Here is a 26,988-nt window from a genome sequence, read left to right as displayed (position 1 = left end):
TAACTGATAGTGCTGCTTGGGCTGCTTTGATCCTGTATTATTTATGGAAATGATGGCACATAACTCTGCGTAGCTGATTAATGCTGCATGTATTTTTAATATGCTAGTTCTCCTGTTTGATCTGTGCTAAATGATTATTCTCTGATGTGTTCCTGGGTTCATTTTGGCTCTTTATGAAAAAGAGATTGAAATGGACTGTTTGTTTTGTTGCCTTTTTTTTTTTTTCCTTCCTCCCAGTGGTCTCATCGTGTGCTGGTTTTTAAGCCTTCACAGGTCGTTTTCCCCAGCATGGCTCTGCTGCAGCCACGTGGAGCACTTACACTTTATTGCTATTAATTTGAGCATTTCATTGGTGGTATTACTCTAAATTCATTGCTGTGTGTGCAGTTGTGTGAAGTTTCAAGGGAGATACAAGGTGGAACAACAACCTTTTAGGTGATGCTCCATCTTCCCTTGTGTGCAATTGCTGAATGCCAGCTTGGCTCTGACTCAGATCCAGCAGCACCTGAATGAGAAAGGAACTGTCTGAATGGGAAAGGGTGTAATTAATATTTTCTGTGGCCTGTCACAGGATGGCTGGGACTGGGGGATATTAAGGAGATGATTTTAATTGCCAGGAAGGTGTGTGCTCGACCCACAGCTTCCTCCTCTGTGGTTGTGGCTGGGGAGGGATTGGAGGGCAGAGGTGATGTTTCATCCCAGGAAATACCCACCACATCCCGTGGTGCATCCCATGGCATGCACAGCATGTGCAGTGCTGCTGCTGCTGACGTCGAGGAGAGAGAGCCTGATGTCCTTCATCCCTGCTCCCAAATCCTTCCCCATCACTAGACGTGGCCAACGGGGTGGAAACCGGGAGGTTGTTCCAGAAGAGCCATCTGTGAGCTGGAGGATCAGCATTTCCCCCCTCCCCTGGGGCGAAATGGAGGGGAGGAAGTTGATTATTTTTTAAAATACATAATTTTTTTCCACCTGCCTTTTATAATACCTGCTCATTTCCATGGTACAGGCAAGGGTTGTCTCCAAACCCCTGCCTGCACATGGTCAGACCACCCTTCTCCCAGGGCACACCATGTTCCAGCAGTAACAATAAAGTTTGTGAGGATGCTTTCATGAGCAGCACTGTGAAGGTACAAAGCAATGCTAGTTGAAAACATTTAAATGAAAGGTTTTTTTTCCCCCTCCTCTGAACAGACCTTTTTGTCAAAATCAGCAAAATATCTATCTTTCTGCAAAAGATCCTGTTTCCTTTTATGGGCTTTTCCATTGAAAAGGGTTTAAACTTGATGTTCTGTACTTTCCCTCCAGATTTTTCAAAGCTCCTTGGACCATGAAAACTTCAATGGTTCCATTTTCCTTCTTCCCTGTATTTCAAAAAAAGATATACAGATATATGTATATATTGTAATATATATATATATTCTACTTGCTAAAACTCATGTCTTTTATCACCTGGAACAAAGCAAACATTAGAGGCTGGTTTTTAGGTTGTTCTTTGAGCGTGTTGGGAACAACATGCTGGGAACACCTGAGCAGTTGCGTGGGGGCAAAATCAGGAGGGATGCACCGTGTTGGGCACTGAGGGAACAGGCAGGATTTTTGGATGTGGCTCCTGCAAACCAAACTACCTCCCCAAAACATGCCTCGATGGCAGATGTGTGAGTAATGGGGCAGAGGCACCCAACCTTTGTGGTGCCTTTTGTTTGGAGCGTTGCTGGATGGCGAAAGGACAGGGAGCCTTGCGCAACAGCGCGGCTGGGCGGGGTGTGGTGGGGGCATTCCCATGCACCCCTTCCCACCCAAACTGCAGCCTGAGGGCTGTGGGCAGCTGGGCTGGGATGCAGTGAGGACCCCAGGGTATCCTGAGAATGTGGAGGATCTGCTTCAGGTTGTTTGTCAGAGCTAAAGGGTTATTGGGACTGAAGTGGAGCATGGCGACCTGTCGGCTCCTGCCTGGGCTGGGTGTTTGCTCACTTGCTGCCAGCACAGGTGATGTCTTGGGAACCTCCTCAGCTCGTGCTCTGCCCTTCCCTGCCAAGGCCACTTGTGGTTGTTTTTTTTTATTCCTACTGCTCCCAGTACTCGAGGAAGGATTTGGGGGGATTTGCCTTGTTTCTCAGCTCCGCAGTCAACTTGGATGCGAGCGCAGCCGTCCCCGCTCCCAGCGCTCCCCTCCCTCGAGCAGCTGTGTCGTGTTAGGATCTGTCCTGTGGGGTTTTCCTGCGGTGCCCCCCAGTTCTCAGGCAGGGTGGGGTTCCCTGTGTGGGTCTGGGGAGCTGGTGGGCTATGTGGCATGGCCGTGGCTTGCCCAGCATCCCCTCAGCCACGGGGCCAGCTGGCACAGGGAGCAGATGGGGAGGTGGAGCTGGGCTGCTCGACCGGGTTTCAGGCTACGATAAAACAAAGTGACGTCAAAAACTAAATACCTGTTATCAGAGAAAAGCAAACAGAGCCTCCACCTGCCTCCAGCCTTTCTCCCTCCGAGGGCAGGCTGCATGCCCGACGTGGAGTTCCCTGTAAGAGATGTTCTGTTATTAATGTGCTTGCTTTGGCTGGGCTGTGTTGTTGAGAAATCCAAGTTTGACTCCAGATAATTAATGACAAACGCTTATCTGGTCTTAACTGTTTTATTCTGAGCATTTTTTTCCTCCTGGAAGTTCACAGTGAGCTGTTGACAGCGTGCCCTTTGACGTGGATTAGTGCTGACGCCTCGCAGTTGGATCTTCCCATCCTTTTTGCATCTTGGTTGTTTCTTTTCAAGGGAGGCTTTTGTACATGTCTAATCCATTTAAAATGAAAAATAAACAAGAAATGGACTGGTCTCTGAAGGGACAGTTACAACTGGGGCACTGTCTTCCCTGCAGAAGGTGGTGAGGTCTGGGTTGGGATGGACAGAATGACAGTCCTGCCTGTCCCCCCAGCACCCCAGTTTGGTGTTAGGGAATGTCTGGGGCAGTGGTTATCGACACTTTTTGGTTACAAACCCCTTAAAAGCTTTCCAGGAGGTGTGCAGATGGTGAGTTCAAATTTATGGACTGGGGAGTTGATGCCTTCCTCTCTCTGCTCCTCCACCCATCACTTTGTGATCCCTCTTAGGGGATCCCTTGTACCCACTGTCAGGTATATGTGGGGTAGGTGGTCCTTGCCTTAGAGCTGATGCTCTCCCACCTGTACATATGTAATACCAGGTGATATATTTTACAGTAGCTGCACTCTTGGCCACATCAAAGCAGAGCCTCAGGATTGTGTCACGTACCTGCAGCTCCCTGGGTTCAGTGGGTGTCTCTTTGCAGATGGGACTCAGATGATCTTCTTGCAGGGTTTCTCACTGGCAGCAGAGCTGGTGGAAGAGGAGGCACCACTCCTCCTTCTGCAATGCCAAAACAGTCATTATGAAGCCCTCAAAAATGGGGAAATGGTCAGGATAGAAATGTCAACAAACCTCTTCTAGCTGACCCACAGGCTGCAGAGGAAGCTCTGTGGTTTTGAGCATCTCTTCGGCTTGGCTTTACCAACCCAAGACTGAGTGTGCTGCTTTTGCCGGGGGTAATTCCCCCTTGGTGATGGTGAGGGATTCAGCTCCGACCCTGGAAATCTCCAGTTTGGTTTTAGCATCTTGGCTCGGACTTGGCCTCAGCTTAGTGCCTGAGCTATGGGTGAGAGGGGGAAGCACTGCACAGGGTGCCTGAAACCCTTGTGCCTGGCTGCCTCCATCCTCCCTGTCACACTTTTAAGAGTTTTCCCTATTTAAAGAGGATTTGGGTGTTCTGTGGGACAGGGCTGTTGCCTGTTGTACTCTGCTGGATGACCTGGTATTTATTGTGGAGGTTTCATAGAATTGGCTTAGGCTTTAAGTCACTGTTTGTTTGTGGTTGCTGAAGTTGTGCTGTTTAATGGAAACATTTCCCTCTGGAAGGTGAGCTGTTGCTAGAAATAAATACAGGTAACACCTTGTGGCTGAGGCAGGAGCTGGGGCTGGATGGAGCTACAGGGTCTGTCCGTGCTGGCAGCAGTGTGGTGACTAAGGAGAGAGGAAAAGCTGATGTGCAGCCCTGATTGGAGTCACTCACCTGCTGCAGGTCTCAGGGGCTCAAAGCAGAGGTGAGGGGGAACCAGGGGCTGGCAGCTGCCCTGGAACCCCTGTGGGTGGGCTCTGCCTCTGCTGTGTGTTCAGGGGAGGAATTTATGCTCCCTAAATTCATGCTGTGGCTGCAGTTGCTGGAGGAAGATTTGGAGTACAACTCAGGTGCACTGTGCTGGCTGCTCCCCCTCAGCAGATGATACTGGATCTGCTGCAGTTCCCTGTTTCCAGTGATAAGTGGCAGCTTTCTCTGTCCAGGTGTCTTTTTCCATGACGTGTCCTGGCCTATATCAGTTCCTTCTTTGAAAGCTCAACTTCTCCTCCATGGATTTGCCAGAAAACTTTGTCTTGCTGCAGCATTTGCAACCCAGTTTGGCAGGTGCTGGACGAAGGTGTGAAACAAGTTCTCAGAGGGGGGATTTAAATCACCTCATGTGAGCTGGAGGTGCCTGCATCACTGTCCTGTGCAAAGTACAGCAGGGCAAGCACAGGGCTGCGTTATAAAATAAGAGAATAAAACTTATGGAGCAGGAAACCTCTCTTCCCAGCTCGGATGACATTCTCCTTGCTCTGTCCCAGCAGTTCTCCCTGCTTACAGCACGCTGCATGTTACAACCCCTTGTCTGGCAGGAGTTGTGGTAACTCCAAACTAGCCCGTAGCGCTATGTCATCATAACCTTGAAACAGGACCCAAATGGCAAAACCTGCCCGAAACCAGTTGTGATTACTCATGCTCCGTGCTATCCCTCTCCCCCGCTGGGCTTTCTGCTATGGTAATTCCACTTATTAAGCAAGGAGACAAAACACCTTTATTAAACTTGGAACCAAGCTCGGGAGCAGTGAGAGAGCCGGGACTTGCTGGCTGCAGGCTCTCAAAGGGCTTTCTGCTCTTCAAGTCCCTCTCCCTTCCCCTGCTCGGCCTTTAAAGTGAGTGAGAAAGGAAGAAAGATATTTTGCTGTTTGTGATGAATAAAAGTCTACATTTAAATATGTTTATTTAGAGTAGGAAAAAAAAAATAGGAGCATGTATTGGGAATGAATCCTGTGATGTTGGGGCCTTCCAACTCAGAATACTCTGTGAGATATCCAGGCTTGAAAATGCAGTGAGCTGAGATGTACTGGGGTCGTGGCTCAGGCTCTGGAAAGCTTCTTTTTATTAACACTTTCAGTAAGTGTTTATTAACACCGTGGATAAAAGGGGCCTTTGTTAATGGAACTGTCCCTTTGCTCCTCGGCTGGAGGAGCTGAAGCTTAAAAAGAACTGCCCTGGGCACCTGCTGGAGTTACTGATAAAAGTTTTCATTCCAGATTTTCTCCACAGGCTTAAACAAAAAATAGCCTGAAACCCTCCAAAGCAAGTGTGCCCTCTCATCCTCATTTAAAAAAAAAAAAGGCACAAAAAGTTATAAAAATGCCTCTTGCTGCCTGTGTGCCAAGCATGGTGGGCCCCTTCCCTGTGTGCAGAGCAAAAATGTGACCCTCCTTTGGTCCATCCTCCACTTCTTGTGGGTGCCCAGAGTCTCCTTTTGAATGCATCTCTTGTCTTGGAGAATTACTAGAGCAATCTGAAAATCCTTCCTGCTCGCTCAGAGAGAAACCTGGGCCTCATGCTTGTGCTGCCCCAAAAGGTGAAGACCTTCTGCAGGGGTTGTGTGTACCCCAAAGCCGTCTGGGGGGCTGTGGCAGCCATCTGAGGAGCCTCTGCTGCTTCCAGGAGATGCAGAGCGTTCCTCTGCCTGTGGCTGGGGGAGGATGTGCTTCCCAGCGTTTTTATATTGAATTATGGATTGATTGCACACCTGCACTGCCGCTGTTGACATCTCCAGCTTTTGTTCTGCCTTCCCTCCCAGTGTAAGAGAGACTGCTGTAAAGGAGAGGGAAGGGAGGGATGACTTCCTACCACAGCCGTTCTGTGCTGGACTGAGCTTTGGTAACTCTGCTTGGGGTCAGTGGTGAGGCAAAGCTGCAGCTCCCTCCGTACATCGGTGAAGGATCTGGTTATGCTGCAGTGTAAAGAAATTGGGTTGTTATGCCTTTGCCACAACAAAAAAAGCTTTTTTTTTGCAGTGAGATCAGCCCTGTGTGTTTGCCACCTCACTAGGAAACCTCCCAAGAGATCCAGGCCCTGGAGCTCATACCATGATGTAGCTGCACGGAGGAATGGAGGCTGTCACAGTCCCCACCAAGCTCCCCTCCCTTCGGTGCAGGTTTCAGCAGCTGGTGGTGCTGAAGCAGATATTATCACCTAGGCTGGGATTTCAGTGCTAAGCAAAAAACGCCTTTCCAGCAGCCTGAACTTGGCCATTCCCTTTTCTCACAGGCAGTGTGAGCACAGCCAGGACCTGGGGCAGCGATGGCTGGGGGTGACATGCTCTCCTCACCTGCACCCATGGAGCTCTCAGGGGATGCTCGGTGCAAGCACAGCCCAGGGTGGTCTGAAGGAGGAGGCTGGAAGTCACAGCAATTCCTACTGAAGCTGAAATTGTCCCTGAGAGCATTAAGAGTTAATTGCAGTGATTTGGGAGAAGAGGAGCTATTGTATCTTCGGGCAAGGTCCAGAGGGGAGAAGGCTCTGGAAGGCTGCGTGCCTTGGAGCAATGTATTTTGGTTTTAAGCAACTTAATTGTGTCAGACAAATGTGCAGCTCCTGTAGCTGGGCAGATTCCCTGCTCTGCAGCCTGGGCAGCATCCCTGGGAGGGAGCCCTGGGAGTGTGGGGTGGGATGTACCAGCCACAAGTACTGTGTTTGTGCAAAAAAGCTCTTGGATAGAGAGTGGGAAGCAAACCCCAGCTTCTTTAGTGGACCAAAAGAGTCACCTGCATTCTTCACCTGGGCTTTTGGGGCTGAAGATTTGCCCTTCTTGTTTGTAACCATCTTAGAAATGGAGGTGTGATGGGAGCAGGTCTCTGGTGATTCCTTCCCTAATTGCTTTATGTTTAGGGAATCCAGTGGCTGCACTCTGCATCTTATTGGAGTTGCTTGCAAGGAAGTTTTCATGTGTTAATTCAAGCAAGGAGAAATCGCTAGTGTAGTTTAAGCTGATGGTCAGAGCTGGTTCTCCCCAAGGTCTCACTGGGAGCTGTGCTGGGAAGGCTGAGATGTGATAAAGAGCTGTTCATCCAAGCTCATCCTCCAACTCATCTCCTATCCCCCTGTTTTCTTGCTGGTTGTTCATGCAGCACAACTTTATAGCCCAAACACAAACAGTTGGAAGGACAGTTCTTGCTCAGGATTTTCTCTGTAGCTCCTTAAAGCTCCCGTATAAATTAACGTGCTCGTTCATTAGCTGCAACTCCCCAAAGCACCGAGCAAAGTTTGTGAGTTTAATTACTTTTTGCAGGAATCTGAGCACACAGAGCCTTCAACAGATGATTATAGTTCGTATTATTCATGCAACTCTTTTTAATCCCTCTCTCTGCTAAGGGCATGGTGGATAGATACTAAAATTGGAATCTGCTAATAAATTCCCAACCCCATCCCGTGTGAGGTGTCTTGATCTTTGACCGAAAGTATTTTGCTGGCAAAACAGTTTAATTTCCTGAGAGGTGCCACACAAGTACGTCAGGAGGGTGTGAGCTGCCAGGGTTGCTGGGCTCTGGTAGAGAGATATTTGCCAAAGTTACTTTTTACCCTGTTTATCTCTGAACCCCGAGTTGGGTTGGCTGTGTCACGCTCTGGGTGGTAAAAAATATGGAGATTTTCAAACAGAAACATGGAATATTTATATGGTTGCAGACATTTGTGGAAATATTAGTGGGAAAATCTAACCAACTGAAGTCAAATGCCAACAAAACTATTTTTAAATTAATTAAAAGGCTTGGATCCACTTATTTTTTTCAAACTGTGGAGGTTTTAATCCTCGAGCATTTATTTGGTCTATTTGAAGTTACTGTAGCTTCTTGTATCATAAACATTTTAGGGCCACATTCCTCTTTGTACACAGTCTGCTTCATAAGAGACCCGGAGGGTTTGTCTCTGTATGGAAATTTATTGTTATATAGGAATGAATAATTCCTGGGCTGCAGCTGTGCAATCCCTCCTGCACAGCTTTTTGCCTTGTAACCTGGATCTTAATGACTCCAGGACCACTCCTGTTCCTCCTGGCATTGCCTTGTCCCATCCACGGGAGCTCCTCAGGTGTTGTGCCCCAGCTGTGCTGTGACATGGGGATCTCCCAGTGCAGGAGGAATACAAAGTTAATGAGAATACATTTTTATTTTTCCTTTTTTTTTTTTCCCCCCCTAATGTTTGCAGGGCTTTATCCTTTAGTCTCCCAAGACAGTTTTACACCTGTGAGTCTGACTTTTAAAGCACTGTTTACTGGGGAATGAGCAGGTTCAAAGCTCCTTGCACAGGTTACTGGCTCGTTTAGCATCAAAAAGGAAGAAAAAACAACAGAATTCTTCCGTGTGGAGAAGCTTTCAGGAACTCCTCAGTAACCAAATGCCTGTATGTTCATTGCAGGTGCAGGGAAGGAATAAGAATAATCCCAGGGAGTAAAGCAGCCTGTGCATTTGGGGAGGGTCTGAGGGTGGGTTTGCTGAGGGAGAGGGGGCCTGTGAGCTGCGGTGGGGAGCGATGCCCCATCGCTCTGGAATGGCAGAAGTGTGACACTGTTGGGGCTGAGCTGGAGTTTGGCTGAAGCCCCAGCCCTGCCTGCTTCCTGCTGATGGAAAGTGCTTGTGGTGACCCCAAGAGTTGGGACCTTGGCTTTGTACTTCTTTCCAAGTGATAAGAGAGAGATTTAATCTGATTTGATTTTCCTCAACAAGTATGTTTAATCTTTTAATGACATTACAAGTGATGTAGGAGCACTGAGAAATTCTTGTATTTTTCCCCTTGTTGACCCATAAAAGCCTTTTATTGGAGCAGCACAAGTGAGTTGTGTAAAGCTCTTAACAGTATTAATGTGAACGCTGTTGTTCTCTTCACCACCAGCACACCAGACTCTGCAGTGCCCAGAGCTTGGTGGAGTCTCTAAGTGCCTTGAATCTGTGGCACTCAGTAATAAATGAATGCTAAATAACAGAAGACACTCCTATATGTATATAAAATTTTTTTGGGGGTAGGCAGAGATAGTCCTCCTGCCACTCTGGCTTTGCACTGTAGCCTCAAGTGAGAGTGAATTACAGGTCTGAGCACTTTAATGCACCTTTGTGATGCAAGAGCTGACTATTATTTTGTGCTGAGTGCTGTCTAGATGGGAATGAGTCCTGGGACTTGGCAGAACACTTCTCTTTAGGAAGTCACAGTGCATCAGCTCATCTCTGATCCTGTTCTTGCAGGAGCTCTTAGCCCGTGGCAGATGTTCCTCAGCTCCCTGTGGGAGAGCTCAGCCAGGCTGTGCCCTCTCAGATCTGCTGCAGTCTGTGGGGGAAGGTTGGAGGCCAAAGCATCCTTGCACTGGGATAACAGCAGCTCCTGCACTCACAGCATCTGTTGGGGTTGCATCCAAGTGAGGAGTGGTGGAGTTGAACGCAAATACCAGTCCAGGCCTAGGCTGGCCCACGCTGAGATGGTGCACTGGAGATGTGGAAGGGACGGGCTGGAGCTCAGTAAATTGTTTTACAAGGGCTTTGTAAAGTAGAACTTTCTCTTTTAACAATCAGCTCATGGATACTTTCATTATCCCATGCTGGGACAGTACTGTCCTGACCTTCATCCCATTGCCCTTTTCATCCCATCAGTGGATTGTACTGATGGGATGGATGAAGTGTCTTCTCAGGGGTAAGAGAAAGAGCCTGTTGAGAGGCAAGGGGGGAAGAAAGAGCAGTGGTGCAGCACAGCTGTGCCTTTGGCTGTAATAAGAGAAAATTCCCAGTGGAAAAAGCCGTGCCTAACTCTTTAAGGGGGATTTGTGGGTCTGGGGGGAGAACTGGAGCCTCCACCATCCCCAAGCAGTGGAAATGAGGAGAAAATCAGAACTGCCAGCCTGGCTCGGGGCAAAGCTTTACCCATCCGAGACTGGCCAGAAGAAAATGCCAGGAAGGCAGGGCATAGTCCTGACTTTTTGCTGCCAGCATTTCAGGGACTTTCCCATTAGGATGCTTCTTCCAGATCCCTGTGTTTAACAGCTACCAGCAGACCTGTCCTCCGTGAGCTTTTCCAGTCCTCCCTTGAAGCCGTAGGTATTTCTGGCAGCCAGAACATCCCCTGACAATGAGTTCCACAATTTAATTACAAGGGGAAAGGAAATGACCTTGGATAGATTTTTAAACCTGCTGCCTGATCCCTTTATTCCTGTGTTGTCAGGAATATGGTACCTGGAGAGGGATTGAGAAGGGGAAGTGAGAGAGAAGGGAGAGAAGGTAGGGTTTGAATTTGGGAATGAAGTATGGGGTTGTGGGAGAGGGGAGAAACTGCTAAATTAATACCAAAACAGAGCCTTTCCAGCAATGAGATGCTGTTGTGTGCAGTGGATACAGTGGCTTCATCCTCTCTGTGGAAGTGAATGGGATATTCAGTTGGAGCTGGTTTTGGGAGCTCAGAGTGGTGTGAAGGGAAGTTGGTATAAACCCAGGGTAACTGCAAACATTCTGTAATCAAGGAGCATTTGTCTCCAGCCTAGGGCTGGGCTTTGGGCTGCTCACCTTAGTGTGCAGGTGAGGGAGGGAGCAGGTGGGGACTTCTGGCTTTGCCCCTACCAACAAATGGTGGTGGAGTCCCTGTCCCTGGAGGTGTTCAAGGAACAACTGCACATGGAACTCTGGTCTGGTTGGCAAGGTGGTGATCAGTCAAAGGTGGGACTCTGTGATCTTGGAGGTCTTATCCACCCTTAATGACTCTGTGAAATGGCAGGAGATGGCCCTTGCCTGGCATGATTCCTGCTGCTTTAAATCCAGCAGGATACTTGTGAGGTGTTTGGGAGGTGAGGTTCTTGCTGAGCTGTGTGTTGGTGGCAGTGCTGCTGTGGCTGTGCTACCCCCCAAACCCACAACAGGCACCTCCAGGTTAAATAGATTATTTTTTTTTCCTTCATCTTTTCCAAAGAACAGAGAATATCTGTCTCCTTGGGGGTGCTTTTGCAGCAGGACAATAAATAGCATCCCTGGGACATCCCTTGCTCTTACAGCTGCGTGTTCTTAAACCAAAAAATGAATCTTGGATTTTTCCATACGGGCTCCCAGAGAGGAGGTGAGTTTGTTCAGGATTTGTGCTGTTTCAGGATGTCCCCAGCAAAAGTGGTTTCACAGAGACCTTCGTGCTTTTCACAGTGTTGGCTTCTTTAGCCCTTTGTAAATATTTCACCCGTTTTTAAATTATTCATTCACTAAGTGGCTTGGAGGGGAGAAGGAATCACGCTTAAAATATGTGTGAGGACCTAAAACACTGCAAAGCTGAAAGGATGTGAAAAAAAAAAAATAATTTGAGAAAGGACTTTTACTCCAGAACAAACCCTGTTTAAGTACTGGGAGGAGATGGGAGATGAAGGAATGTGGTGTCATGATGGACCTGGCTCAGGCTAAGATGTTGCTGGGGTTTGCAGAATTGGGTTTTGCATCAGGGTGGGATTTGGAGGTTGAGATCTGTGTTGGGGAGGCTGGCACTGAGCTTGGGGTGGCCACACTGAGGGGTCAGAGGGCACCTGCAAACCTGGAGGTTCTTGGTTGTGTCAGTGCTGTTGTGGATCTAATCAATAAAACATAGAAATGTCTATTCCCCAGTTTATTGGTAACCTGTGACTTTTGCATAATAACAATCAATCAATTTGGGGCTGGGGCTGCCTGAAATTGCACATTAAATTTGTGTCCCACACAGTGCCCCTTGCTGTACCTTCCCTTTCACTTCACCTGCCTCTAAGCAATGAAAAGTGAAGGTTAAATGTTGTTCCTGAAGGGAGTGGTGTTTGGGTTTTCTATTTGAAGGGGGAACATTTGGCAGTGACATGCAGTTTTATGGTGCCTCTATTCTGGCACCTCTAAACGTCATGGGGCTGTTAATTAATTAAAGCCTGTCAGTGCCATCACGAGCAAAGGTGGTGGGTTTTATCAGTGTTAACCATGTGCTTTGAGCTCTTGTATAATGCTTTGTGGGGAGGGAAGGGGAACCTCGATGATTTAGCAATGGGAAACAGGCAGAGATGAGCAGGGCTTGGAGGCCCTGGGGGTGGGTGAACTCCCTGAGATGGGGAAACTGAGGCAGAGCAAGGGTGAGTCACTAGAGCAAGTTGGGGAGAGTCAGAGCTTGGACTAGTGCCCCATCCCTAGGAGGTCTTTGCCCTTGGCTCCCCTTGCTGATGGTGTTATCCCAGCCTCAACACAATACCTCCAGCTGTGGCTGAGCATCCTGGAGTGGGACAGTTCCGGGGTTCATCCACCCTTGTTCATTCCTTTGTGTTCACAAAAGCTCTCAGCGAGGTGTTTTTGAAGGTTACCTTCAAAAGCAAAACATTTGCTTGAGAAAACCGAATAAAGGCTCCAAAAAGCCAGGATATGGCTGGGAGCCAGCACAATGTTCCCTGATTTTCTTCTGTAGTGCTCATCATCTGTGCTGTGTTCCCAGAGTCCAGGGCAGATGTTCCTTATCTGGCTGAGGGACCATTCTCGCCTCCTCGGGCCCGGCTGCCGTCGGGACAACAAAGTGCCTTTTAAATTAGGCCTCGGGTGTTCATAGTCTGGTACATCATCATGTCAAACCTCGACCTCGATGCTGTGCCAGGCGATGGATTTCAGTGCTGTGTCTGGATCTCCTTCCTCTGCTGCCCGACCTCAGGGGCTTCAGGGCATTTTCGGAGTTGCATCACCCAAGTGGATGTGTGAGCTGAGCTGGGTGCATTTGAGGTGGGTTGGGACCACATGTGTTGCTGCTTCCCTGATGGGGACCACCATCCCTCCCCAAAGATCTCTGGGGTGGTTTGGGGGAGGCAAGAACCTCCCCCAAACAACCCTTTTGGGGTATATCTTCTGTATGTGCCCTGTTGTGTCTTATCATGCACTTGGGTGTGATTTTGTGGCCTCTGCACCAGACAGGCTCAGCTCTGTGCCTCCATCACCAGCAGAACCAGCCTCCCCCCGTGCTGCCAAGACAGCTGGAGCTGGAGTTCCACCAACCTCCCAACAAAAAGCTGCTTTTGCCAGTGTTAGTGTGGATTATCCCAGCATTTCTTGCTCTCTCAGTGTTGCAGAGCTGCTTTGGTGGATGGAAAGGGCAGGAACAGGGCAGTGCTTACGAGTGGTCCCCGTTGGCATGGGGGAGCTCTTCCCCATCACATCACTCCAGCAGGATGGCAGCACTTCCAGTGGGAATTTGACTTGTATCACCTATTGCTTCCCAACCAAAGGAGTTCAGTCTCAGCTGGAGCATTGGGATGGTCTCAGGTGGCTCTGGCTGTGGTGCTGCTGGAGCACAAGGGTGGTCTCCACATGGAGCAGCTCATCACCCTGTGTAGGACCTGCCCTCTCAGTGCCTCCTGTGCCAGTAGAACAGGTATGATGCTCGTTTTCTTGTCTTAATCGAGTCTGGCAGGTCTAATGGCACTGCACGTAATGAGGTTTGAAAGGGAAATTTGTTTTGATGCACGTTTGACAAACTCCAAAGTGCTTTTGCTCAACAAGTTATCGTGGCATCTGTTGGCAGGGGGAAGCCCAAGTGCCCAAATCGATAAGGTTCTGGATAATTGAGCTGGGAATTTGGTTCGTTATGTGAAGTGGCTGCTGAAGTGGATAATTGCAGATCTTGAGGTGTTTGTCCTATTTGCTAGTTTGGATTGAAGGAAATTGAGGTGCAATTTCACAGGTGTATAGGGACAACATGACTTCTGTGGGGATCCTGTGATAGAGTAACAGAGCTAAATAACTCATATTTCTTTGTGTATTGGAAGAAAATAGATGACAAAGAAAACCATGTTTAACAACCAGGTGCTCCTGCACAGTCCCTTTTTGGGGAGAGTGGGATCCTTCCCACATGGCTCCTAGCATTCCTTGAAAACTCACTGCTGTGGTGAGGGAGACCTTAAGGCTTGTGTCTCCAAAGATACACTGAGGTCCTCAGTATAATCTGATTTCAGATTACTCACAGATTCATAAATTTATCCTAATGTGGTCACTGGTTTTTGGTGTGGCACCTGCTGAGGCCCTTCCCATTGGATTAGGGTACAGCATCACTGATAAATATCTGAAATAATTCTGCTGATACAGGGCATTAGTGCTGAGTCTTCTTAACGTGATTTGAGCTTTAAGTCAAGTTTTCTTGGGATGGGGAGGCGGCCTCTCCCCTCTCCATGAAGTGCCCTGAACACCAGCTCTTCTCAGGGAATAACAAACACCAGCAGTTGCGTAAAGCCCCCGATACTTTATGCACTATTTCTGCAAATAATCCTTGTTTATAATTCACTCTTGGCAGAGAAAGACTTTAAATTATTAAGGCACTAAATATTTTGCACTGAAGATAAAGCTCTTGGCAGAAACAAATTGCCAGGGAGAGAGTTGTTCTCTTCAGTGCTTTTGGGGCTTTAAAGTGTTATGAGAAATAACGTGCGGGGGGACTGGGAACTCATCACTTGATCAAAAGATTTGCTTCTCTCTTAAAGAAAGCAGCTGCTCAGTGTGTGCTTCCCAGAACCCCTGTAAACACAGAGTGTCCCCAAAGCAGAGATGTGGGTCCCCAGAGCTGTCCCTGCTCACCTGTTATGGTTTAGGTGGTGGAGGTCTCTTGTCTGCCCACAGCTGCCCCTTCCCAGTTTTTAAAGCTGTTTCCATGTGCTCAGTGTTCCCTTGAGGGCAGATTTTCAGGGGATTCTGTACCCCCTCTTCAGGAATGGGAGATGCTTGTTCCAGTTCATTGTGTCAGTGTGTCCTGTGCCATAATGACCAGCCTGCTGGTAAAGCAGGGGTTTTGCACTGGTGTGAAATGGAGAATCTTATAATTAATGATTTCGCCACCTGCTGCTGATTTTATCCTAATATTACACAGCTAGTGGTCCTGGAGTCATGGAACCAGACAGCCATGAGGGTGGATATGTGTGTATATACAAGTACAGACATTAGATACAGTTACATACATATATATATGTATGTATGCACAATGCATGTTTATTTTAGGTAGTTATACCTGTAATCTTCCAGCTCTTCTTTGGAGAAAGATTTGAAGAATGAACCATGGGGTTTCAAACCCCAGTGTGCTCCCAACATTTTTTTTTTATCATCTTAACATTTTAAAGTGAACATCATCCTTAGAGTGACAACGTTTCCAACCTGGGGTGAACAAAGGGAGTGGTAAGGCCCTGGCACAGGTTGCCCAGAGAAGCTGTGGCTGCCCCTGGATCCCTGGAAGTGTCCGAGGCCAGGTTGGACAGGGCTTGGAGCAACCTGGGCTGGTGGAAGGTGTCCCTACCCATGGCAGGGGGGTGGAACAAGATAAGCATTCTGTGATTCTATGATTGTGTTTCTTTTTCCCTGGCAGGAGATCTGTGCAACTGCAGCTCCGTGGGCAGTGCTGGTGTGTCCGAATGCAACCGCACGACGGGGCAGTGCCGGTGCCTCGCCGGGTACGCGGGGCTGCGCTGCGAGAGCTGCGCCCACGGATTCTACCCAGAGCAGGACACCCAGCGGTGCCAGCCCTGTGCCTGCAGCCCCACTGGATCCAGCAGTGCCCAGTGTGACCAGTGAGTAAGGCCAGGCCTCCCTCCTGAGGGGGGGGCTGTGCGCGTGGCGTTGGGATTTGGGGGGTGTTTTGGGACTGGGGGTCAGGCAAGAATGGGTCTTGTCATCTGGTGCGAGTATTGAAAAGAAAAATTTTAAAAAAATAAAAAAAAAAGCAGGAAGGAAGCTGGTCTTATAAAAATTCATGAAGATTATTCTTCCCCTTTCAAGGGCTGGATTATAAAAATATCCATAGCTGTGGCAGAAGCCCTGGCAGCCCCCAAGGGAGTTGACTTGCATTTCTGAGTCGCACGGAAGCAGAACCTCTCCTCTAATGCCTTGTGCATCCTTTAGTCCCTGTCGGATAGTGCGGCTTTCACGCCTGAGCTGGGCAGGGGAGAGGAGGCTGGGGTGGAGCACAGGGGCTTTAGAGATGTTTGTTTTGCAAAAGGATATTCACTGTGCCAGAGGCAGGCAAAGCTTTGTGCTCTGCCCTTGCCGAGCCTCGGGATGGAAGCAGCAGACTGACCACAGAGTCGGCTCCTGCCTTGCCTGGTGTTTACAGTCACCAGAGCTGATGCTTTGAGCTCTTATATAATGAATGTGTTCCTCTTCATTTCACCTCACCCACCCTCACATCTTGCCTTTTGAAAGCTGGCACGCAATTATTTTTCCTCCACCCGGTGATAGGTCGGCTGTCAGAGATTCGTGGCTGAGTTGAGGGTGTCTCTGTGTCCCTGCAAGAACAGACTGAGCAGCAGCCTGACCCGTTGGGTCCCCAACTCTTGCTCACACTCAGCAGGCTGCAAGGTCTGTCCTTGGAGGAGATCCCAGCAAACCACCCTGCAGTGACTTCCAGCCTTCCCAGGCTCCTGCTGCCTTTTTGTCTTTTAGGGTTTGTTCTGGGCTCAGTGTGTGTTGAACACCTGCACTTCCCTGATGAGGCTGGGGCTGAGTCACAGTCGAAATGCTCTGCAGGGACATGCTGCCTGTAATTATTTTATACATTATCTTTTCCCAAACACCCAAACCCTCTGTTGATGTCCTTCCTTTTTATTTCAGTGCTGCATTTTTCTGCTTGCATAAGCTCTGAGAATTCGGAACTTAAAAGTAACACTCCAGGTGACTGGAGTGACCTTCTTACTAAAAAAGGTGATTCTTGGGGGTGGAAAATATGGAGTTTTTCACTTTTTTTTTTTTTTTAAATGTCTGTTTTGGGTTTGGAATGATGTGCCTGGAAGCATCAGGGCTTGCCATAGAATTGAAAAAGTGTGAGTTTGGTCAGATCTATTGGAAAGGCAAATTGGGCAGAAAGGCAAATGGGGCAAATCTTATCTTTGAGAGCTGGGAGAAGAGGGAAAGTGCTGCTGGAGGAGCTGGGTTAACTGGGAGGGAGCATTCTTGCCCCAGCTCTGAGTCACTGGGCAATGGGTGAAGCACGGACATGTGTGATGTCTCCCCACGTTTCTCTGCGTGGGGCGAGCCAAGAAACGCCCTTGGGAACTTCAGGTGAGATGCTCTGAATTGTGAAGGAGAATGAGGTGGAGTCGGAGCGTGTAGTGAGCCATCACACCACACCCCAGCGTGAGGGCACCCAGGAATGACAGCGACCTCCCCAGCTTCTCCTCAGCACCATTTCACAGCCTTGAGGGATGTGGGAGATGCTCATTCTCAGCCATTTAGAAGAGACAGCACAGGGCAAAATGTGGAGGAAGATTTGGGGAGGGGGGATGTTGCTAGCAGAGGTCGCTCTGTGTTTCTCTTCCCGGCTCAGTGGGGTTTGCTGCAGACAGTGATGACCTCTGGGTGTTTTTAAAAAGAGGAAAATTAGGTCAGTTGTCTGTGTTGTAGGGCTGGGGGCATCAGAATGGCTGCAAGATGGGCAGCCTTGTGCGTAGTGATGTGTATGGGAAAATGGAGTGGGACACAAAACCCGGTGGGGCAAATGCTCCCCTGGTTTCTGTTGTGTTAAAGTGGGACACCGGGGTCAGGGCGCAGCTCCTGCCTTTTGTGCTGCTGGGGTGGGTGCAGGGATGTGTCAGGGATGTGGGTCCTGGGGTGGGGTCTGCCCTGATGGGTGGGAGAGCCTCTTTTGCATTGCAGTGTGAATCCAGGAAGGAGATTTTTGGCTCTGGTGCTGGAAACCCTGGGTGTCTGCTGTCAAGTCCCCGGAGGAGCGGCGTGTGTCCCTCCGGGCAATCCCTGCTCGGGATGAGGCACGCAGGCCTTGCCCAACACCAGCAGCCAGCTACTGCTTTGTTGACATGAAAAATCTTGTAAGCTCCATTATTTATTTATTTAATTAATAAAGCACCAGCCCAGCTCTAGGTTGCACAAGTGAATTCCTGTGTGCTGCCCTCAGAGAAAAGCGGCCGCTGTTCAGATCAGTCTCCGGGTGAAACGGCAGCGTGATTTTTGGACTCTGACCCTTTTTGAGGGAGGCTGATTGGAGAGGCAAAGTGCCCGAAGGCCAAGCCCTCGGGGCACGCAAAACATGCCTCATAGGTTTCAATCAGCTTGCCTGGGCTTTTGTAAAACTGCCTTTTAAAGCACCACCGTATGATGATTATTAGCATTATTTCTCGGCGCGCTCTCGGGCCGGCCAGATGGCAACCCAAGTCTGCTGTTTGTTAACTAGACCTCAAATGCAGACCGTCAAATAAAAATAAAAAAAAAAAAAATCCCTTTCCCGAGGCACAGAGTTGATTTTGGGAGTGCACATTGACCTGACATGCTGTCGCTATGAATGGGCTCCATGGCTGCTAATCAAAGGTCTGTTTTGGTGGTGGTTTAAATTTGATTATCTGGGAAGATCCACACAGATCCCCCTCTGGGATGGCAGGGGATTTCTGTGCTCTGGTTTGGGTGGGTTTTTTTTGTCAGATGAAAAGCTGTGTGTGGTTGAAGCTGGAGCTTGCTGTGGGGCTGGATGGAGTCCTGGGCTGCTCAGAGAGGGCTGACACATCTCAGAGAGGGGGAATGAGTTGTCCCTGTTGCGGTTAACGCCTAGAAACCTCAGATAAAACCACATTTCTCTGGGTTGGATGCTGTGCAGATGCTTGCTAAAGATAGCTGTGGCCTGGAAGTGTTCATAGTCCATAGAGGAAGGGTGGGGAATGAAGCTGAAGTTTCAAGGGCCATGGTCAAGGTCAGAGTAGTGGAGAATGAGGATGGTGACTCATATGGGTGCATGGGCTGAACTGGAAGGGCTGTGCTCCTGCTGCAAAGCCCTGGGGACGGGGACAGGGAGGGGAGGGTGGCTGGTGGTGGCCCCAGCCCATGGTGATGTAGCTCCAGCCAGGAGCTGCCCCCACCAGCTGCATCTCACACCATCTTCTGGGCACCTTGAGTTGAAAGCTGAGTTGTCTCTGTGTCGTCTGAGGAAGCAGGAACCTCCCTCCTGGTGGAGGAGGCAAAGGTGAAGGTGGTGCTGCTGGAGAAAGTCGCCGTGCCTGGGCTGCCCAGCCCAAACCTCCCAGCCTTGCACCCCTAGGCATTTATTTTTCCTTTTTACTTCATATGAACAGAGTCCTGTGCCTGAACTCTCATGTCCTGCTCCCCAAGGCTGGGCAGGGGGCCAAGCCAGAGGCAGGAGAGGTGAGCTGGTGGTCTCCAGTCCCAGCAGCAGTGGGAGTGCTGGGGCTCATTGCAGTGTTTCTGGCCCTCTGTGCCCTGTACAGCTTTGCCCAAAATGCCACTTGTGTCCCCAGCTGAGTCATGGCACAGTGGCTGCAGCCCTGGGATGTGCAGGCTGAGGGGCAAGAGGTTTGGTTTGAGAAAGCCTTTTAGTTTCACAGCTGTCGAGCCCTGGCGTGAGGAGCCTTGTGGGCACAGCTCCTTCAACACACACCAAAACAACTCTCCCGTGTAAACCTGTCCTCTGGCTGATGGATTTAAAGGAGCAGGACGAGGCCAGCCTGGATGAGGCAGCATGTGTTGTGCCCTCCTGGGGAGCAGGAGATGTCAAATGACTCTGCAGTTTTTGATTTATTTATTTTTACCTCGCTGCCAGCCCTGCCCCGTCCCCACATGGGGCTGCAAACACTGGCCAAGGGCAGCTCAGTGTGACCCAGTGGTGTGGGGCCCTGGCAGCTCATCTGCTGGGTGCTGGTGTGGGGCTTCCCTGTGCTCCCAAGCAGGGAGGGAGAGGGGGGATGACCCTGATTTACCTCCTGCAAGTCATTCGCCTGAGGCTTTCCTAGGGGAGGCCTTTATGGCTTTTCTTTTCCTGCAGTCGTGGAGGCAGCAAGTTTAGCCCACGAGCAGCTGTCCCTGTGTGGGTGCTCTTGCACCCCAGGACTGGGGATGTGCATGGGGGAGTAGAGCTGCAAAGTGGAGATGGTGCTATGAGGCACTGCTGCCTGGTAGCAAAGAATTCCCTACTTCCCTGGGAGGTTTTATGTTTTGAACTAACTTAACTCAGGTTCTAGGGAAGACAAGGTGATGTACCCATCAACTTTTGGTGCACCATGAGCTGTGCCAGTGAACGAGAGGAGAGCTGTGGCTGCTGTGGGGTGTTTGAAGGATCACAGAATATTCTGAGTTGGAAGGGACCCACAAGGATCATCAAAGTCCAACTGCTGGCCCTGCACAGACACCCCAACAATCCCACCCTGTGCCTGAGAGCCTTGTCCAAACACTCCTTGAGCTCTGGCAGCCTTGGGGCCGTGACCACTGCCCTGGGGAGCCTGTTCAGTGCCCAACCACCCTCTGGGGGAAGAATATTTTCCTAATATCCAACCTAAACCTCCCCTGGCACAGCTTTGCCTCGTGGTTTACCTAAACCTGGGTTAACAATCTAAACTGAGTCAAGGTTTTTCCACTTCCTTAAAAAAGCTGTAGACTAAACACACATATTTGCTGCCATTGTCCCAAGTGAAAGCAGATGACGTTAAACTGGGATCTGTGAATTAAGTTGCTCCCTCTGCCTGTGCCTCAGTTTCCCCACAAGCAGAAGGGCCATGGGAAGCAAAGACTTGGAGATGACATGAGCTCTGGTTCCTGTGGGCTGAAACCCACTGCCCAAAGGTGCAGTGCTCTGTTCCTTTGCTGTCTGAGCAGCTTTTCCTTACTGCTGCCTGTGGAGACAGCTCTGTGCTCCTGGTCCTGCCCAGTTTGTGCTGCAGGCTTGGCATAAATCATACGAGAGACAGCTCCTGTCACTCATTTCCATTGAGAAAAAAGAATAACATGCATATAAAAGTCCAAGTGTTAATTCAGAGATGCTTTGCCCCCTCCGGGGGACCTCATGTTCATATTGAAAAGAAAGAAGGCAGAGTGTCCCTGAGAGCATCTGTACATGGCTGTCCCCTGGAGCAGGGGAGGGCAGTGACCATCCCTCTGTGCTGCCTTTGTGGTGGGATTCTGTGTGGAGAGGCTGATCTTGTGACCCCTACTCATGGGGGTTTGCAAGAGCCTTGCTGGTGAGGGTAAGGTCAGCAGCTCTGGACAATGTGCTTTGTGGAGGCCTCTGAATAAGGGCTGGGGTTTCTGGGGGAGCTGGGCAGGGAGAGCCACACGCTGGGATGTGGAAAGGTGCAAAGAGATCACGGGGGGAGAAGCAGTAAGGAACGCTGGTCCTGGTGGTGTTGGGAGGCAGCCAGGTGGGTCACAGTCTGGAGGCGCCTTGAGCATCATGTGGGGCAGGATTTGATGTTGTTTGGTTAGGCAGGAAATGCAGATCCATTGAAATTCCAAGTTTTTTGTGGAGCTCCACCAGCCTGCACAGGAAGGGCGCTCATGGCTGTGGTTTGAGATCAGAGAAGCCTCATGTTCCCAGGGCTGCTGCCCATCCCAACCCCAGGAGGTTATGTGCAGGAAGCAATGGAGTTCTCATTTTGCATAGATAAAACCCTTCATTTTCTGTCTTTGGAGTGTCATCACACTTCTGAAATGTCTCTTCTTTGTGTGGGATCTGTATTTCCATTCTGCTGTGCTTTAGCAGTCCAGTAAAACCACATTGGGCACTGCTCCCCTTTGGAGAGATGACCTTGGGAGCTCAAGTCCTTAAGGATTTGTGCTTTAAAAAAAATCCCAAAAACCAGACAAAAAGCCACCTCTTTTTTCCCTTTAAAAAGGCTACTCTCCCTTTTATAGATCAGCTGAGCACAACCAGTGGCTCATTATCTCCCAGTAATGCCTTGTCAGCATCATTCTGCAGAGAACAGATCTTGTTTTGTAGCGGAAATTATTACATGTGGACGTCAGAAAAGCAGAAGAATACCCTGTTAGAGCCTATTTTTCTACATGCTTTAATTATTTAAATCTCTCTCCTGTTTCAGCCTCTTGCATCCTTTACATCCAATTAGCTCCCCTCCCCTCTCCCCCCACAAACAGGTAAATTTGGTACCTGCACCCAGTTTTATTCAGTTGCAGACAGGGATAGGAAATGAATGAGTGACTGGACACAGCAGCAGGGAAAGGTGGATTGTTATCATCTCCCCTATGGTAATTGTGGCTTCTCAGAAATCCTGTTATTTTGTGGGTTTTCCAGCAGGCTTTGCTGTTCCTGTGTTGTTCTGTTGCAGACTTGCTGCTCTGGCAAACACTGACTGCCCTCAAAAAAAAATATTGGCTCAACTGTTTAAGCTCTTGTGGCTGAATTCTGGTTTGGGGTCGTTGCCCAGCCTGACTTCAGGCACTGCTTCAGCCCTTGTCTTCTGCTGCCTGAGCAGAGATCTGGGGATGGAGGAACAACCCTGGGCAATATTGGTGTGTCCAGTGGGGACCAGCCCTGTTTCCCTGCCATCCTCAGTGATGTGCCCATCTCTGCACTGAGGTTTCCTGTCCCATCCCTGCATTGTCATGACCTCCAGGGCTCGCTCTGGGAAAACAGGACACACCGCCTGGGGTTGAAATTTTGCAGTGAGTGAGGCTTTTGTTGCTGCTCCTCAAGGAAACCGTAAAGGACCCCATCCAACCTCCCTCTCCAGGGCCATCATGGTCTTCCCATCGCTTCCTCCCTCCCCAGCCCCCCTGGTCCTGGTGGGTGGTGCCGGGAGGGCACCCGGAGGAGGCAGCACAGCCCCGGGGCTGGAGATTCCCGGCCTTCCCTGGCGGGGGAGCCGGGGCTGTGGAGGCGGTGGTGGCCAGACAAGGTGGCCCTTTGACATTCACAGAGTGGCCTTTCAGAGCTGTGAAGTGTCCCTGCTCAGTTCGAGGGCTGCCACACAAACAGACGCCGTCCCCCGGCACGGAGCGAGGAATGCGGCGCACAATGGGCCAGTGTTGGCCCCCATAAAGCCCCACTTCTTCTGCCCTCCACAAAGGGGCTCTGAGTGGGGGCTCAGCCCTGGCCCCACTGACCCTCCCACGGAGCTGCTTTGGCTGCCAGGGCTTTGGTTTGAGCCGAGGGAGCGGGGATGGAGAAACCCAACATGGGGCTTTCTCCTGCTCTGCCCTTCCCCACGTGCTGATATTCAAATCAGGTGACCTAAAGGAAGATCTGCTCATTCGTGATAGGGGTTCTTGGTTTCCTCAGGATAAGAGGACACAGCCTCAAGCTGCACCAGGGCAGGTTCAGGTTGGACATCAGGAAGAATTTATTCATGGAGAGGGTTGTCAGGCATTGGAAGGGGCTGCCCAGGGAGGTGGTGGATCCCCATCCCTGGAGGTGTTCAGGGAATGCCTGGACATGGCACTCAGTGCTCTGGGCTCGGTGACAAGGTGGGGGTCGATCACAGGTCGGACTCGAGGATCTTGGAGGTCTTTTCCGACCTAAATCATTCTGTGATTGAGCATTAGCAGTGTTGGTTTTCCACCAAAGTGTCTTGGAGCATTTAGCTTTCAAATGTATACTTTTCCACCTTTCCCAGGGAAATGTAAGAGAGATTCATCCCCTGGCTGCCATCAGACATCACAGAAAATCAGCACTAAAGGAGCCAGGCTCGCTGGAGGAACACACCATTTTTAGAGACATCCCTTCTGAATCCTCCTAATCTTGTGCAGAATCCTTTTGTCTTATCCCATCAAAGTGTGACAAAGCCTTTTCACGGGGGTTGTTTTACAGATGCTCGTAGCTCAACGCGATTCTCCTCATTCATTTGCTGTCGCTGCTGTTAATTGTGTCTATTCCAGGAACACCTCCAGGCCCTGCTGGGATGAATGATGGGCATAGCTGTCATTGAAGGTTTCCAAGGGAAAGGGGAGGGGATGGGATGCAGAAGAAGCTGGAGATGCCACCAGGCTGGGGAAGGGCCCCTCACCATCTCTCCTGGGGCTGGCCCTGGTTGATGCTGAGGTCTGGAGTGTGTGAGTGTTCTCTGTGCTTCAGGGAGAAGATGATAAATATATTTGGCAAAACTCTTCTTCAAAGCTCAGGGGGGTTTGCAGGGCTCATCCACAGGGCATGCCCTGGTTTGGGACCCATGGAAGCTCCTTCCTTGTCTGACTCTACCCCAAATTCTTACCAGTCTGTTATGTTTTAAAAATAGAGGCACAAAAGCTTGGTGCTGTGCTGTTTCTGCTGGCTCTGACATGGTCAGGCAGACCTTGGGCTGTGACTGGGATCTGGGCATCCAGGATTTTCTGGTGTCTGGGAAAATATTCAAAATTAATTTCTCCCTTCCCTCCTTCTTGGGAAAAAAAAAAAAAAAGGGAAGAAAATAAATGATTGAAGCTTGCTAAGGGTTTTCTGTTACACCATTAACCGTGCACAGCTTGTCTCCCAACAGCCCCTAAGGCCATGGTCCTTCATCCTCCAATCCATCTTGTGCCTGTCGTGTCCCTGTTAAAGTCAGGATGTTTCTGTGGAGGAGGAGTGGGAACCCCTTGCAGATGTGACTGCACACTGTGGGCTGTCTCAGAGCACAGATATTTTAATGCTTTGTCTCCCCTGTGATGAGGCCCTGAGCTCCTGCAGTCTGTGCTGAGCAGTGCAAGGTGAGGGCACTGCCCAAGCTCCCAGGTGGAGCCTGTCCCTTCAGTGTGTCCTTCCCTTGGGCAGTGGAAGTGAAACCAGACGGCTTTTGCAGACGTATTTTGGGGTGTAGGCTGTTCCCTGGCCCAATATTTTGCTTTTATTTACAACCCCCTGCCCCATGTCTGTGGGACACAGACTGCATCCACAGGGTGGCTGCATCCTGCTCCAGCCCCAGGCTGTGTCCCTGCAGGGACAGCTGCTCCCAAGGCATAACATGGAGCCTGAGGGATGAGGGGGATCAGACACAACTCCCTCTTGCCTTGAGGGTGTCCCAGACCTGGTGTGTAGTTCCCACCCCTGGAGGGTCAGGTCATTCCGTGCTGCATCCTCGCCTTGCATGTAATCTGTCCCTGCCAACCAACAATCACTGCCAGCTCCTTCTGCCAGTGTCTGGTGTGCTGGTGATGGTTTTAATCGTTAGGAGACATGTATAAAGTTGATGGATGATGTGCCGGTGATCCACACTACCTACACGGTCTCTAAAGTAAGTATATTCATAAAAATCTAATAGAAGCCAAAGCTGGCAGGAGACTTTGGTTACTGGAAGTCTGGTTTTGTCCCAACACATCCCTCTATCAGTTCTTTTTCAAGTGCTAAAATTTGGCTGGCTTCAGTGGAGTTAATCATCATCTGAAATGGAGTTGAGCAATTGATGTTGCTGCATCAAAATGCTTCCCTCTTCCCTTCCCCCTCTTTCCCCCTACTTCCTCCAAAAAAGAAATTCCTGGCTGATACTCAAAATCCAGTTCAGTTCTTGCTGTGCAAATATTAAACTGTGGGTCTTTTCTTTCAGATTTCTTCACTTTTATGGGCACAATCGGTCTGTTAACAGGATTTTTTTTTTTTTTTGTGGTTTCAATGCATTTATATCATTGACCTTTGCTTTAAAAAGTGTCTGACAGTCTTTGCTGGGCTGGAGCTATAAAAAGGAGTGTTGTAAGGGGGCTTTATTCTATGGAAGCAATGACCACAGGCAAAGCTTTATATTTGCTGAGTGATTTAATTCTTGCACATGCAGGACTTGGCTCTTTGCCATGTGTAACATGTTGAAAAAAGGTCTGCTCGAGAGGCATTCAAACCAAACTTTCCAAAACAGTCTTTTTTACTTCTTAAAAAAACCCAACAAAACCAAACAGCTCTCTTTCCTGTTATTTTTCAGCTAACAAGTAAAACTGAGGGACTCTGCCCCAAAATGCTGCATTGAGCTCTAGCTGGGTCACTGGGGGAATAAACCTCCTTTAAAGAAATGAAGTGGGAGTCTGGGTGGAAGGGGGTCAGCCAGGAGGAAGAGGAGGGTGTCATTAAGATAAAGGCTTCATCAGGGACAGGAGGGAGTAAAACTGAGCTCCCTGGACTGCAGGAGGAAGCCAGAGGGGGTGAAGATGATGCGGCTCTAATGCCTGGTCCTACAAAACCCTGCTCACGGGATGCATCTCCAAAAGATGCATTTTCAGGCTAATTGTCATATTTTCCTTCCCATATCAGTTGCTTTTCCCTGCTTGGCTCTGCCTGGGCCCTGCCCTCTTACAGGAATATCTGTGCAGTAGCAGTCAGAAGCAAATAAAAACAAGCTGCTTTTTTGTTTGCGCTTATTTTAAACATTGTGACAACGTCTGGATTAATGTCAGGTCTTGTGCAAAGCTCTTTAAAAGTCAAACATACTGAGCTGCTTACCAGCATCCCTTTGAATCCTGCATCTGCCTGCTGCCCTTCCAGATGATGGTCTGGAGAGCAAGGAAACATCATATTTCTTTTTCCTTCTTGTAATCAGGCCATTAAATACGCCTGAGGTTTCAGATTCTGGAACTGTTTAATTGTGTAGCCACTTGGGCTGAGGTCCCTGTTTTGGTGTTTCCTCTTCCTTTGGCAAGCAAACAAACAACAGAAATATTAAATTATGCTGATTTCTAACAGAAGCAATGTCGTCTCCCAAACATTGCAATCTACTGCATTTTAATTAAAAGCAACACATCAACAGTGCATCAAACCTCTATTAGTTTTAATCAGCAGATTCTTCTGGAGGCTTTGAGAGGTGAATTGTGCCTTGCTCGCTGTTCAGCTGGAGGAGCGGGGGAACAATGGATGAGCTTTGTGCAGGCACAGTGAGCCCTGAAATACTGAATTTAAAAGGTATTTCAAAGGTGTTTAAAAGGTGTTTGAATAAGATGGAGGTTGTAAAGGGGAGAGCCAAAAGGAGGGAGATCCAGCAGCGTGCAGGGGTGTCCGTGGGTGGTACCCACCACGTCTGCAGATAAATCCAACACCTGGAGGAGACCAAATCCTGTTTATTTGGGTTGCTGTCCTGGTTCCCTGTGCAGCAGGCAGGGCTGAGGTTCTCTGCAGGTCCACCCAGGACTCTCAGAAATGTGGAGAGGCACTCAGTGCTCCCTGCCCCTCGGCTCAGGCG

At 49.5% G+C, this 26,988-nt stretch overlaps 1 protein-coding gene across 1 annotated transcript in view; it reads left to right on the top strand.

Moving 5' to 3' along the window:
* MEGF9 (multiple EGF like domains 9) overlaps positions 1–26,988 on the top strand; it is a 50,212-nt gene that overhangs the window by 8,597 nt on the left and 14,627 nt on the right. Inside the window, exon 2 of the mRNA XM_050320295.1 lies at positions 15,483–15,684. Coding sequence (XP_050176252.1) covers positions 15,483–15,684 — 202 coding nt within the window. The remainder of the gene's footprint in view (positions 1–15,482; positions 15,685–26,988) is intronic.

This window comes from Myiozetetes cayanensis, unplaced genomic scaffold (assembly GCF_022539395.1).
Source record: "Myiozetetes cayanensis isolate MyiCay16 unplaced genomic scaffold, myiCay2020 scf23, whole genome shotgun sequence".
Classification (NCBI taxonomy): Eukaryota; Metazoa; Chordata; class Aves; order Passeriformes; family Tyrannidae; genus Myiozetetes; species Myiozetetes cayanensis.
The sequence above is the reverse complement of the archived record's forward strand: the minus strand, read 5'-3'. Positions and strand labels throughout refer to the sequence as shown.